Source organism: Cibotium barometz, chromosome 13 (assembly GCF_041138505.1).
Source record: "Cibotium barometz isolate CiBa-2024 chromosome 13, ASM4113850v1, whole genome shotgun sequence".
In the NCBI taxonomy this organism is placed as follows: Eukaryota; Viridiplantae; Streptophyta; class Polypodiopsida; order Cyatheales; family Cibotiaceae; genus Cibotium; species Cibotium barometz.
The window spans coordinates 9,259,423-9,272,618 of record NC_141058.1 but is presented as its reverse complement, the minus strand read 5'-3'; the positions used below and the strand labels follow the sequence as shown (position 1 = coordinate 9,272,618).

Sequence of the window (13,196 nt, the reverse complement as noted above, 5' to 3'; positions counted from 1 at the left end):
TACGCTGCAGGAGTGGGCTTTCCGAGACCAGGTGGTGGATAGCTTGCCAGTAGATGGCAGCAGTTGGCAGGAACTCTCCAGTACTGATGTTGGTAGTTCTTGTGTTCGTGAGTCAGAGGAAGCTGAACACGTCACTTATGCTCTGATGTCTCGTAGTGTTCGGGACATAGAACTTCTAGTAGTTGAGGATGTTCTCTCCACGGGGACCTTTCGGAAAGCCAGGCAGGTGGCAGGTGCTTACTTGCAGAAGGAGGTGGTTTCTCCAGGCTTTGTGGTTCCGGATTCAGAGGGGGTGGTTGACAGGTTTCATCAGGTTTCTAGGACTTGTTTGTGCACCGTAACAGGTGTTGATCCTTGTGAGCAGTGTGATGTCTCTATTACTCAGAAGCTGTATGGTTCATTGATCTGGTTGATGGACACCAGATTGGACGGGAGCTTCCTGATGAGGCAGTTGAGCTCTTGGTTGCAGATGTCTCTTTGGGAGGCAGGATCGCGTTTCCTGTGGTTTCTGCGGCATGCGAAGGATCATGGACTCTTGTACACAGGAGGGGGATTGTTGGATGGAGTCCGACTCCACGGTTGGAGTGACTCGGTTTGGGGAAGAGATCCGGACACGAGGGGATCTACTTATGGCCCAGGAGCAGTTTTACGGAGCAAGAGGAGGTTACATTGCAGGTTTGGGCTTCCACTGGAGGAACCCATGGTCATCTCGAGGCACTTTGTTCGTGAACAGATCGTTGTTGATGACATCTTGCTGGAGTTCTGTTCGACGGAGGACAGTACGGTGGACCTCTTCACGAAGTCGCTCTCTCAGGATTTGCTCAGGCGGCACCCCAGCTCCCAGTGGTTGGTAACACAGCCAGGAGCTGAGAGGGGGTGTTAGAAGTCATCTCCTGTCTAGTTTTATACACCAGGGCCTTTGTTGTGGGTGTGCCCGCCCTTATGAGGTGTTTTCCCATTTTTCCCCACTCTCCGTATTTTTCCCCTATTTTTTCCCATTTTTCTGAGGCTTGGGAGGGCTGCCAGAGGGTGCCAAGAGCAGTACAGTGCTGGCCGACTGGGTGTTTATCAGTCGTGGGCACTCTTGCTGCTGGCCGACTGGTTTTGATCAGTTTTGGGCACCAGATTGCTGGCCGACTGCATTTATGCAGTCGTGGACCTTTTTATCAGTCGTGGGCTTTTCCTTATGCTGGCCGACTGCCCTCTAGGGAGGTATATATAGGTCCTCAGCCCCCATACCTCATTTGTATCATTCCTCGGGATCTTCTTGTGTATATAGAGCAGAGTTACACGCCTACATCTCTCTCTCTCTTGTGCTGTTTTTCTGCCTGCGTTTTTGCTCTCGTGTTCCCAGATTTGGTCATCATCTCCGCTGCACTCTCTCTCTCTCTCTCTCTCTCTCTTGCGTTTTCTCTTCCACACACAGTTCAGTGTTTTTCTTGCTGGTGGTTCTCTTGCGTTTGCTCATCTTCATGTTGGTGTCTTGCTACGTTGTGCTCTCAACAGTTTGTCTCATATCCGCTGCGTATTCTGACTGTCAGAATACGCAGCGGATATGAGACAAACTGTTGAGAGCACAACGTAGCAAGACACCAACATGAAGATGAGCAAACGCAAGAGAACCACCAGCAAGAAAAACACTGAACTGTGTGTGGAAGAGAAAACGCAAGAGAGAGAGAGAGAGAGAGAGAGTGAGGCTGTGTGAACTCTGCACTATATACAAGATCCGGTACACAATACCCAATACTACAAGTGTGGGGGCCAGGTCAGTATATGCAAGTCGGCCAGGACATCTGCCAGTCGGCCAGGTCTGAAAACAGCCAGCCAGCACACTACTGCCCCATGACCCAGAAAAATAGGAAAACAATACGGAGAGATGGGGAAAAATGAGAAAAGGTACAGGGCGGGCACACCCACAACAAAGGCCGTATGTGAGATAATATACAGACAGGAGATGACTGCTAACACTGTTGTGGGCAGTCAATTCTGATGTGGATGTGTGTACCACAAAGAAATCTGTGATGGCTCTCTGTGATGTGTCTAATCGGAGCCGGGGATTTCTCTCAGCATGCTGCCTCAACATTACGTCCGTGTGTCGTCTGAGCTCGAGGGATTTTATTAACATCTTTATGGGGGCTTGGACATTCTCTTGTATCTGCAAGAGTCCTGGGCTCCCAAGATGGCTAGTTCTTGCATTCAGGCACACAAATAATTCACATGCAATTAAATCCATGCCATGTCCATGCATATACATTAATCTACGCATTTACACATGAAACACTATCATGCATGACTCCATGACAATGAAGAGCTTTTTGCACATGCACAAACACAGATCTCCCATCTTTCAATGCATTGTATTCATGTGCCCCTTCCAAGCATCTCTATTCGGTTCACCAAATTAGAGGCATCAAATTCGATCTGAACTCACTAGATTAGACATCCATCAGCATGATGTCCTTTCCTGCTAAGTGCAGGATACTTGTTTGATCATCTCACTAAATTGCATAAAAATCCAATTCCAGTGAATCTGACGCTCTTTGATCATTAAGAATAACCATTCCACATAATGGGCTGCTTCTTTGTGTGTGGGCAGAAATTTGTACCTCATATACAGGTAAACTTGTGCCACGAACTGACCTTTACCTTTGCATATATCCACCTAGAACTAGTCATGTGCAGGAGTGCATTCTATGTGGACCACGACTTGGCTAGAAGTGCTTTTGAAGGCTTCTCTTTTTACAGAGACTTCACCATCAAATGTTGTAAATTTGGTGAAGGCACTTGGCACTCCAATCAAGAACCTTTACCAAATTTTTTTTGTGTGTCTACTGTCTTTTGTGTGGTGTGGCCATGTTTGTGAAGGTTGATATAAAGTGCAAAGTGGATTTTATTGAAGGACTATAAGATAATGGCCAAATCTCTGTGAAGCCAACTTTGCAAGGAGCAACATGTATGTGCCCTTTGATTGAGTTAACATTCAAATATCTTTTTGGTCTCAGGAAAAGAAGCCAATATGCAAGATCTCAAGTGGACACTGGAAGTTCAAAGGATGGGTTTCCAAACGAAGGTCCAGCTGGCACACGGCTCTCTAGAATGGCAGTGTCTCTGTGGAGTGAACTTCTTGAAAAGTTCAAGAGAGCACGGAAAAGGGCTCCTTTGAAGGTCTTTTCCCTTCTCCTTGGTTATTATTCAGCAAATGCTGTATCCACTTTGGTAGGTCAAACAGGGGATTGGGATGTTATAGTGGTTGGCATGGCTGTAGCCTTGATGGAAGGAATCAGTTTTTTGACATACCGCCTGCCTGTGGCATTAAGCAAGTTTCAGGACTTCATTTGTATGCTGAACTTTTGGAAGGTGGGTTTATCTTTAGGTTTTATATTGGATAAGTTCAAGCTTGAAAGTGGACTATTTTTTCTTTGAGACAGTTTCCTGTATCTTGAACCGAAGTTTGATCTGAACTGTTTGGGATGGGTAGTTCACCAAATAAATCCAAATATATAGCATGTGAGATTCCTTTGTTTGTGGACAGCAATTGTGTTTCTTACTTCATAGTTGTCCTTGTAATAGTTGATATATATAGTATACCATTATTACCATGTTTAACAATAGCAAAATATCTTGACATATTGATATTTACAATAATATAAAATGATTACAAAGCTTGTCGTAATGTGAATCAATACTATATACAATAATAAATTGATGTACAAGAGTAATTTTTTCTTTTCTTCTCTCTCTCTCTCTCTCTCTCTCTCTCTCTCTCTCTCTCTCTCACGCGCACACACGCACACACACACACATCCCTCTTGCTCTCCTCCTCCTTGCTCTCCCTCCCTCGCTTACTCCCTCTCTCGGCCCTTCATGAGCTGCTTTGGACCTATCTCGCCCGAGAGGAGTTACCTCGGATTGAGCCTCTGCACTCTAGTGTGCTCGACAACGCCCTCTGTTGGATATAATAATTCAACTATGATGATCGATCAAAACATACTCAAGGTGGATTAAAGCTTGTATAAAACATCATGAACATGAGGGACAAAAACTAGTATATGCAGAAATTGCTTTGAGATTAATACAAAGACTCTAATTATGATTAGGCATGAATCAAACTTACATAATCACTTGATTACGACTTGCACCTTATTTAGAGACTCCTCTATCCTATTTTTAGTTGCATGAGTTGCATGAACTATATGCACCAACCATTTGTAGACTTTACATACCAACCACTGACCACTAGCCTAACAACCACACATTAAATTGGACTAAGGAGTTGGGAATACATTTATCTAAGAATCCCTCTTTAAGACCAACTACTTACAAGAACATGAACCAAGTCTAACATACCTCCTTGACACAATGAGTAAGAGTCTCCTCTTAACAACAACATAGGGTAGTGTACTCTCCTCTACAATTCGTCAAGTTGGAACAACATAAGTCTTGACTCAACCACATACATGATATAATTTAAAAAGCATACTCATCATTTATATCTTTTATACTAAGACTAGAACAAAGATTTGTTTTTTCTTGTTGGTTTTCTTCAACCACATGTGCCTTTGCTAGCTTTTGATCTTTTTGGTAGCACTTTGAGGATGGATGATTCGTCTTTCCACAATACTCACAAGGATGTTTGGAGAAACAATCCTTAGTAAGATGATTTGTATGACCACTACACTTCTTTTTTGTCGATGTCGTAGTAACAGTATATGCATAAGGATCTATCACATCCTTTGTAATCTTCTTGTCTTCTTCTTGTAAAGAATTTATGATACTTTCTAAGGAAGGGACTGGCTCCTTCTCTTTAAGTACCGTTACAATTTGCCTAAAGCTTGAAGATAAGCTTTTAAGCCATCATGAGCTCCAAATTCTCCGACAAATTCAACGGAACTGGGTTTCATACTTGGCAAATCAAGGTGAAGGGCTACCTCATGAAGAAAAATCTATGGAGTACGGTCAAGCCACTTCCTGAAGATGAAGCAGGTATTTCTGCTGCAGTTACAAGAGCTACAACGGCTGCACTTCAAGCAAAAGATGAGAAAGCACCTGGTATTATCATTACTGCTTTAGAATATGATTTTATTCATTATATTGATAATGTTGAGTCAGCTATGGAAGCTTGGGAACTACTAGAACGTACTTTTGGTGCAAAGGCAAAGCATTTCAAGATCAGTTTGAAGATGCAACTCTTTGATCTAACCATGGAGAGTAATGAAAATTTGACAGCTTTGATTAACAAGTTGAAGAGCTTAATGACACAATTAGTTTATGTTAAGTCTCATGTTTCTGAAGAAGATGCTAAATATGATGCTTGATGTTGATAACTTGCTCATATAGATGATTTAAGCCCAAATAATAAAAATATCATCAATATAAATCAAAATAATAATCACCATGTTGCGGGAGTAAAAAAGACAGAAAACAGGCGACTGAAAAACAGCTCCGGTGGACCATATGCTTCAAGATTTTGTGTGCTGAATCCTCACATGATGACCTTGGATCACCTCAGAGGAATTAGGCCAATTCGTTGAGACGACGGCGAATGGTTGCGATGAGCAGAAAAACGCTTGTTTGGATGGCGATGAGAAATTCGCGAAGCTCCGATGAAATTGGGCTGTGATCTCCGTTTTAGGGCAAGCGTGGGAGCAAAGCAACAAGGCTATATCAAAATCTTGGGATATAATCACCTCAGATGCAAGCATGGAAGCAATCTACAGCATGCTATCCAAACAGAGAAAAACTGGCTATGGTGATTAAGAGATTGATTAAGATTTTTGCTAATCAACTAAACCTAATTGGGTCATGCTCTGATATCAAATGTTGGATATAATAATTCAACTATGAATATTGATCAAAACATACTCAAGGTGGATCAAAGCTTGTATAAAACATCATGAACATGAGGGACAAAAACTAGTGTATGCAGAAATTTCTTTGAGATTAACACAAAAAGACTCTAATTATGATTAGGCATGAACCAAACTTACATAATCACTTGATCACGACTTGTACCTTATTTAGAGACTCCTCTACCCTATTTTTAGTTGCATGAGTTGCATGAACCATATGCATTAACCATTTGTAGGCTTTACACACCAACCAGTGTCCACTAGCCTAACAACCATACATTAAATTGGACTGAGGAGTTGGGATTACATTTATCCAACAACCTCGACCCCCCCGTCGGCCACGATCACCTCAACAGCTCTAGATCCAGGACATGCTCCACCGCCATCGAGCTACCTTTCCATGTGACATAGCTGAGGGAGACCTCTCGGCCATACTCGTCAACCCCATGCTTGACATTTTGGAGAGTGATATACCATCTACTTGGAGCTGATGTTGCTCCCATGTTTTTATGTTTTTAGTATTCCATGACGAGTTTGCATGGACAGTTTTGTATTATCCCAGTGAGATAGCTATATTTATGTTTTCATTCTGTTTTATTTTCCATTCCATGATGAGATATGCCATGGACATTATTGTACCACTTTGGTCTCATAGGCCCATTGGGTCTTTAGTAGACGCTTAATATATCTCTTCCTTTCTTTCTCTCTCTGTCTCTCTCACACACACACACACACACACACACACACACACACACACACACACACACACACACATTGTCCATGCAAACACAAAACAAACTTGTAGTGATTCCATCACAAAGAGGATATTAGTAATTATGGAGAGAAGAAATGAGGCCAACTTAAAAGAAAGTTGCACGTGCGCATGTTGGTTGCATGTTCTTCATTTTGATATTGAGTATTGATCGTGAAGAAAAGAGTAAAAACACAAAAAGGGCTTCATATGTCCATCATTATATCCATTACAATTTGCTCAATGGCACTAAAACCTCATTAAACAATACGCCCATGTGGTTCTACACAGTTTACGTCTCTCCTTAGATCTCTTGCAACTCTCACGAGGTCTCCAGTCTCAACAAAGAGGTCTAGCACCACATCTCCCGGAATGGTCAGGTACTCCAAGAAATTCTTCCAAAAAGCTCTTCCATGTTGTAACTCATTTGTTTATGAACATAGCAGAGTTATCAAGCTACCACCAAGATTTCAAAATACACTTATTCTTATCAGTAGAAATGAAACATCCATCTCTATATGCTTCTCTCATGACAATCTATTTTCCCCTACCTTGCTCTGTCTTCATCCTTCCAATAATCTAGCATAGGGTATATGTAAAACGACACCGATGATCCCCTCATAAAGAAGGATAGTACTAGATTGTAGGCATGCAATATGAAAAAACATCAAGGTGCTTTAAATCAAAACTATTATTGTGATAATTTTTGAGATTCATGACTACACGTTGAAAAATCAACTTACATGGCTTTCATGGATTATGCCAACCTCTATTTTGCACCTCAATGTGTGCATCATTACAAGCTACCATCCACACGACAAATGGCTATTATCGATGATACATACATAGAAAAATATATAAGCTAGGGAACAAAATTCACTACTTTTTTCTGTAGCGGTTGAATTCTTGCTTTTGGCTTTTGTTACAGGCTTGTCTTGGAGCTGTTACATGCCTTGCTTCGATGGAGCTTGACTTTTAGATAATGGAGTCTGAGTTTTTGCTTATTGCTCAGGTGGAGCATGAGATCTTTATTGTTGATTGTGTGTAGAGAAAGCTTTTGCTTGCTTCTTGGGTGGAGCCTAAGTTTCTCTTTGTTTCTTAGGTTGACCTTGAGATTCTGCTTGTTAGTTGGTTGTAGCTTGAGTTTTTCCCTATTGCTTAGGAGGAACTAGAATTTCTTTAAGGTGATGCTTGTTCTCCTAGTTACATATAAACTCAAATTTTTTCTATAAATCATCACAAGTAAATATCATTACCACTATACATATTGTGCCAACCTATAAATCATCACATATAAATATCTACCACTATACATATCCATAGCAAGTTATGTAAGTTTATATGTTTATGTCTTAAGATATGAAGTGAAGATGAACCAAAGTATTTAAAATACCTTTCTTGCTTTGTTTGCCTCCCTTTTCGTTGAATTCTTAATGAACTCCTTGTTTTCCTTTGTTGAATATTTATCATGTGGGAAATCCAACCACCAAGGGCACATTCTCATCACTTTAGGGTCCTGAAAATTCTCGGCCTATAACGTGGTGTACATTGTCTCCTTGAAGTTCTAGTCTATCCACTACACGACCAGTGGTGGCATTACCTCTAGTTCGTTTCTCTCCATGCATGTGAGAAACCATCTATTGAAAACACTTAACACCTTCAATGCATTTAAATTTGTCTAAAATGAACTACTACTGATTGTGTAAAATAATCTACTAGTGATTGTTACTCACCTATAAATGCAACACTTTCATGCTTTACACTAGGCTGTTTGTTACCCACCTATAAATGCAACACTTTTTTTGCTTGCTTTACACTAGGCTGTTTGTCTAAAGGAAAGGCAGCCTTGGTCTTGCCAAGTAGCTCCTGAAAGACACTTGCAAAGTGCTTCCGTTTGACCTCAAGAGTCATGATTGAAAACGTTGCACAACAGCCTCAATTCGTAAGTTCGCTCCAAGAACTTGATTAGTGTGTTACCATACTTAACACCATAGTACCTCCTTTTTCAAGAATTTTTTAAAATCTTGCGTATCTGTGTTCCAACCAAAAGTAAATGTTTTAGAAAAAGATGAAGGTAGAACCAAACTCAACCTCATGTGAGTCTCACTTGCATCTTGGCTTTTGTTGCATTCTATTCTTTGTAGGAGGATAGTTTCACTATATAAACGTACATTATCACCATGTAGCATCACATTGATACTTTAACTTATGTAGCTAGTTTTGCATAGTTTATCCTTTTGCATGGTCATCACCACTCAGCATCGATCTTGAGTTTTCATTAGCTCGAGGGATGTTGTGATGCACATATTATGTAAGTTGCTCTTCGTGTGCTATGTGCATATGCTCTCTACCTTCATTATTTGGTTTCATAGTACAGTAGTAGAAGTGACTTAATTATTCTAGGTTAGTGGGCGAGTTCGGGTGGTGTCCCTTTACCTTCCTTAATAGTACATAGTACATCAGTAGAAGTGACGTAATTATTCTAGGTTAGTGGCGAGTTTGGGTGGTGGCTCTTTACCTTTCTTAATAGAGGGTGATTTTGCTGCATTTCATACTTTGTAGGAGCATAGTATCACCATGTAGCATCACATTGATACTTTAGCTTATGCATCTAGTTTTGCACAATTCATACTTTTGAATGGTCATTTCTTGAGAAGAACGTGGGGGAGAGGATGACCTTGCATTCCTTGTAAGAAAACATACATACATAAGCGTAGACAAGCACACATGAGAGATGGATGACTGAATTTTCTTATATTCTTTGCTTTTCTTACAACAATAACATAAAGAGATAAGAGTACATAATATAAGAGAAAGTACTCTCCTACTATAACAACATACAAATGTTGGCTCATTGTGTGAAATCGACAACATGAATTGGTGCTATAACTGTCATAACTATAGTACACTAAAGTGGCTATCACACAGCTTGTAAACCACAACTAGTGGCGTATCACCCATAATCTCACCCAACCTATAAAAACCAAAGTGTCTATCAGCATGTTTTGGTGGCATATCATCCTTATTATCCTTAGAAAAAGGCACTAATTTCCATGTTACATTTATATCCAATGTTGCCATCTCCTTATCCATGGCATCTTTCCATTTTTGATTTCCAAGTGCTTGCTCAAAAACAAGGCTTTATCTCCTATATTGATTTAACCATGTAAGCATAGTAATGGGTTGTATAATCATATTTTAAGCCGTCAACGTGGTATCTAAAGCTCCTCCTTTCAAGGCTTTTCTTAGAGCCACTAGAGTCACCATCCACATACGAGTGGCCTACTGTGATAGATCAGGCACAAAAGGTTGATCTCCCTTTTCCTTACGTGATACATGTGTACTAGCACCTGGATCCATTGTTAGAGAACTCTCTAGGTCCACTAAGCACATGTGGGACAACATCATTACTTCTTATGTTTGTGCTTACTCTTCACTTGTCTTCATTGGTGAACACTAGTGTATACAAGGTACTCCTCTCATCATCAAGGCAACATCTGTACTTACTCGCATCTCATGAGTGGTAGGGTTATAGCATCTATAATCTTTTTGCTCCAAACCATAGCTTGAGGATGCGTTTCTCTGCCTTTGGATCCAACTTGGTTCTCACTTCATCAAGAATATACACATATGTAGTACATCCAAACAAATTGAAGTGAGACACATCTGGCTTTTTGCCTGTAAACTTTTGTTTAGCAGGCGTGTCATACCACCAGGAACAACTGTAGTGGAGGTCTTATTCAGAAACAGCAACAGTTGCACTACTTCTTCAGCCCCAAAAAATTTGGTATATTCTTTTCACACATCAAGGCACAAGTAACTCGTATAATGTGCCCATTGGTGTTCTTTTCATGTAGGAAAGCATGTTTGGCCTACTTATCAAGCTAGCACATTCTACATACTTTGTGCATACCATCAACCTTCTTAAACTTCAACAAACCCCTGTAATAATATTTTGGGCCTACATAGACTTCAGCCCCATTGTATATTCACACGACCAAAGCACTTGTGCCATATGTCAATATTTGCACTGACACATGTCTCATGCACAAACATGGGTGCCTTCACAAAGTAAATATCCTGCCATTTCTATAGTATCCTTTGCAAAACCAAGCAGCATTGATTTTTAAAGTCTTCCACAATGAACCCTTGAGGATTGAACCTCACTTGTAGACCCTACTCAATCATATGCTCAACAGAAACCATGTTTTCATAATATTAGGTACATGAAGTACATCTACCACCATAGGCAACGGCTCTTTACCAACATACACAATGGGGTGCATAGTATTATCACCTATTTCCACATACCTTGGTTTTTTCATTTTTTGTATATCTCTAAACCACTCATCACCATGACTATTCATATGGTTAAAGGCACCAGAAGCCACATAATATCTCCTGATCTTGATACATCTTTTGTCATGGAATTGAGCATGTGCTACATCTCATAGTATCATGGAATTAAAGCATGTGATATATCACAAACAATTGCTCACTTATATCATCACTTAATTATTGCATAGTTGGTGTATTATAACTTTCCACTTTTGATATCATTTTGGTTTTTATAGAGCAGTCCTTTATAATGTGCCCTGGTTTTCCACACAGTAATAGTAGCGACATGGAGTACTGGGAGCACATTTAGTAGGAGTCCTCATATACTGATATGCTTGTATGCACATGATATTGTTCTTATTTTTGATTCACTAGGGGCATTTGGATGCATTACGAGCCTTTTGTGAGAGAGGACCGGGACCTCACTATATGGAAAGAAAAAGGTCATGATCTTTAACACCTCCCCACAGTGGATAGGTAGATTTGTAGTACAGTTTACATATAGTGGTGAGCCTGTGGAGTGCGTTACCTCATATGTATACTTGGGATCACTTTTGCTGGACCTTAGTTCTCGATATGCGGAAGGCAGCTCAAGCTAGATTGATGAGGGGATATGTAGCCCTTGGCTCGCTATAGAGAGGCAATGCTTATAGATACAGTTTCAGGAGTCGAGGACGAAGCTTTAACTATTTGATACTCTAGTTACACCTGCACTAATGTATGTTGCCCCCATCTGGGGTCCCAGCTTATACCACATGAGGAGATAGAGGAGAGAGCGGCCAAGACAGATATAGAAGAGGTATATGATGGGTGGAAGCCGATGGAGAGGCCCGTAGCGGCGGATCTCGTGCATGATTAGGAGAGAGAGCCAACAGTGCCACATAAGATTGTGTGGGCAGAGATGGGGATTGCACCGATAGTGACAGAGGCTCTATTCCATATACTGACATACTGGCACATGCTATGGGAGCTTCCACTAGATAGATACCCCTAGCTAGCCCTAGAGTCCTCGAGACAGCTGTGCTGACACTCTCAAGAGAGATACAGAGTGCTGGTATGCACATGTAGGCACTTGGTTTGGCATGCATGGCACGCAGATGGAGGCACTCCCATCGTTTTAATATAGCATAGAGGCCCCATCATTTTCTCTTAGCCGCATAGAGCAGAACAGAGTTATCAGGAAGGACATTGCCAGACTGGATACTTAGAGGACATGGAGTTCACCTAGTCATCCAACTGGGGACAAAGATGGCCTTCTAGAGAGATCACCTCCTATGCCTGAGGATGGTTTTATCATCCACCCCACACTACATGGACACACACCTATCTTTTGGGGTGAGATGTGCAATCGGCCAGATCCGTACCTCATCCCACCAGATGGCCTTCTAGAGAGATCACCTCCTATGTCTGAGGATGGTTTTATCATCCACCCACACTACATGGACACACACCTATCTTTTGGGGTGAGATGTGCAATCGGCCAGATCCGCACCTCAGCTGAGTGGAGACTGCCAGATGTGGGCCCAAGGTGGCCGCACCGGAGGACATGATATGCCAGCTTTGTCACACAGAGCCCGAGAGAGAGAGGATCATTACATATGTCGATGCCCTGTATACTATGAGATTCAGGGAAGGTTCCATTGCCTCTTCCAATGGACCACTTTCCAGGATCATGGACTTCCTAGATCAGAGATGCCTGTGACTTTTTCTTCTAGAGCTCCGCAGACATAGGGAGTCCTTTAGTGAGATCCAAATCAGTTGTATTTTCTCCAGGACCAGCACACAGAGAGCTCTCATTGACTTCTTCCATACCAGCACTCTGAGGGCCGATCCACCAACCATACTCAGACCACAAGCTAGTGTAGGATCTCGACTGAGAGGTGTGACACTCGACACAGCCACTGAGTTATGCAGAGCTCGATGCCTAGACCCCATGGCCCTCGCCTACGGCACGCCACCACAAGAGGATTCGGGCCATCATCTCCCATCATTGCAGGACCTTCTCGAACAAGCTTAGTTTTACTACCTTGAGCACCATGTCACAGCGGCCCATGAGGGATGTATTAGGATGATATGAGAGCTCTCTCCTTATGTACCTAGATTAGATTTTATAGTTCTAGATTTTGTTATCTTTCTTTATTACTATTTTGTACCCAGGATGATGTACCTTATGGATATGATGCAACCTTTTGGTCTCCTAGGCCATTTTGGCCTTTTGAAGACGTTAATACAACTTTCTTTCTTTCTTCTTCTTCTTC

At 41.4% G+C, this 13,196-nt stretch overlaps 1 protein-coding gene across 1 annotated transcript in view; it reads left to right on the top strand.

Annotated features, from left to right (window-relative positions):
• LOC147632337 (ycf20-like protein) overlaps positions 1 to 3,516 on the top strand; it is a 29,879-nt gene extending 26,363 nt beyond the window's left edge. The window contains exon 4 of the mRNA XM_086806842.1: positions 3,003 to 3,516. Coding sequence (XP_086662968.1) covers positions 3,003 to 3,423 — 421 coding nt within the window. The 3' untranslated portion in view covers positions 3,424 to 3,516. The remainder of the gene's footprint in view (positions 1 to 3,002) is intronic.
• The last annotated feature ends 9,680 nt before the right edge of the window (positions 3,517 to 13,196 follow it).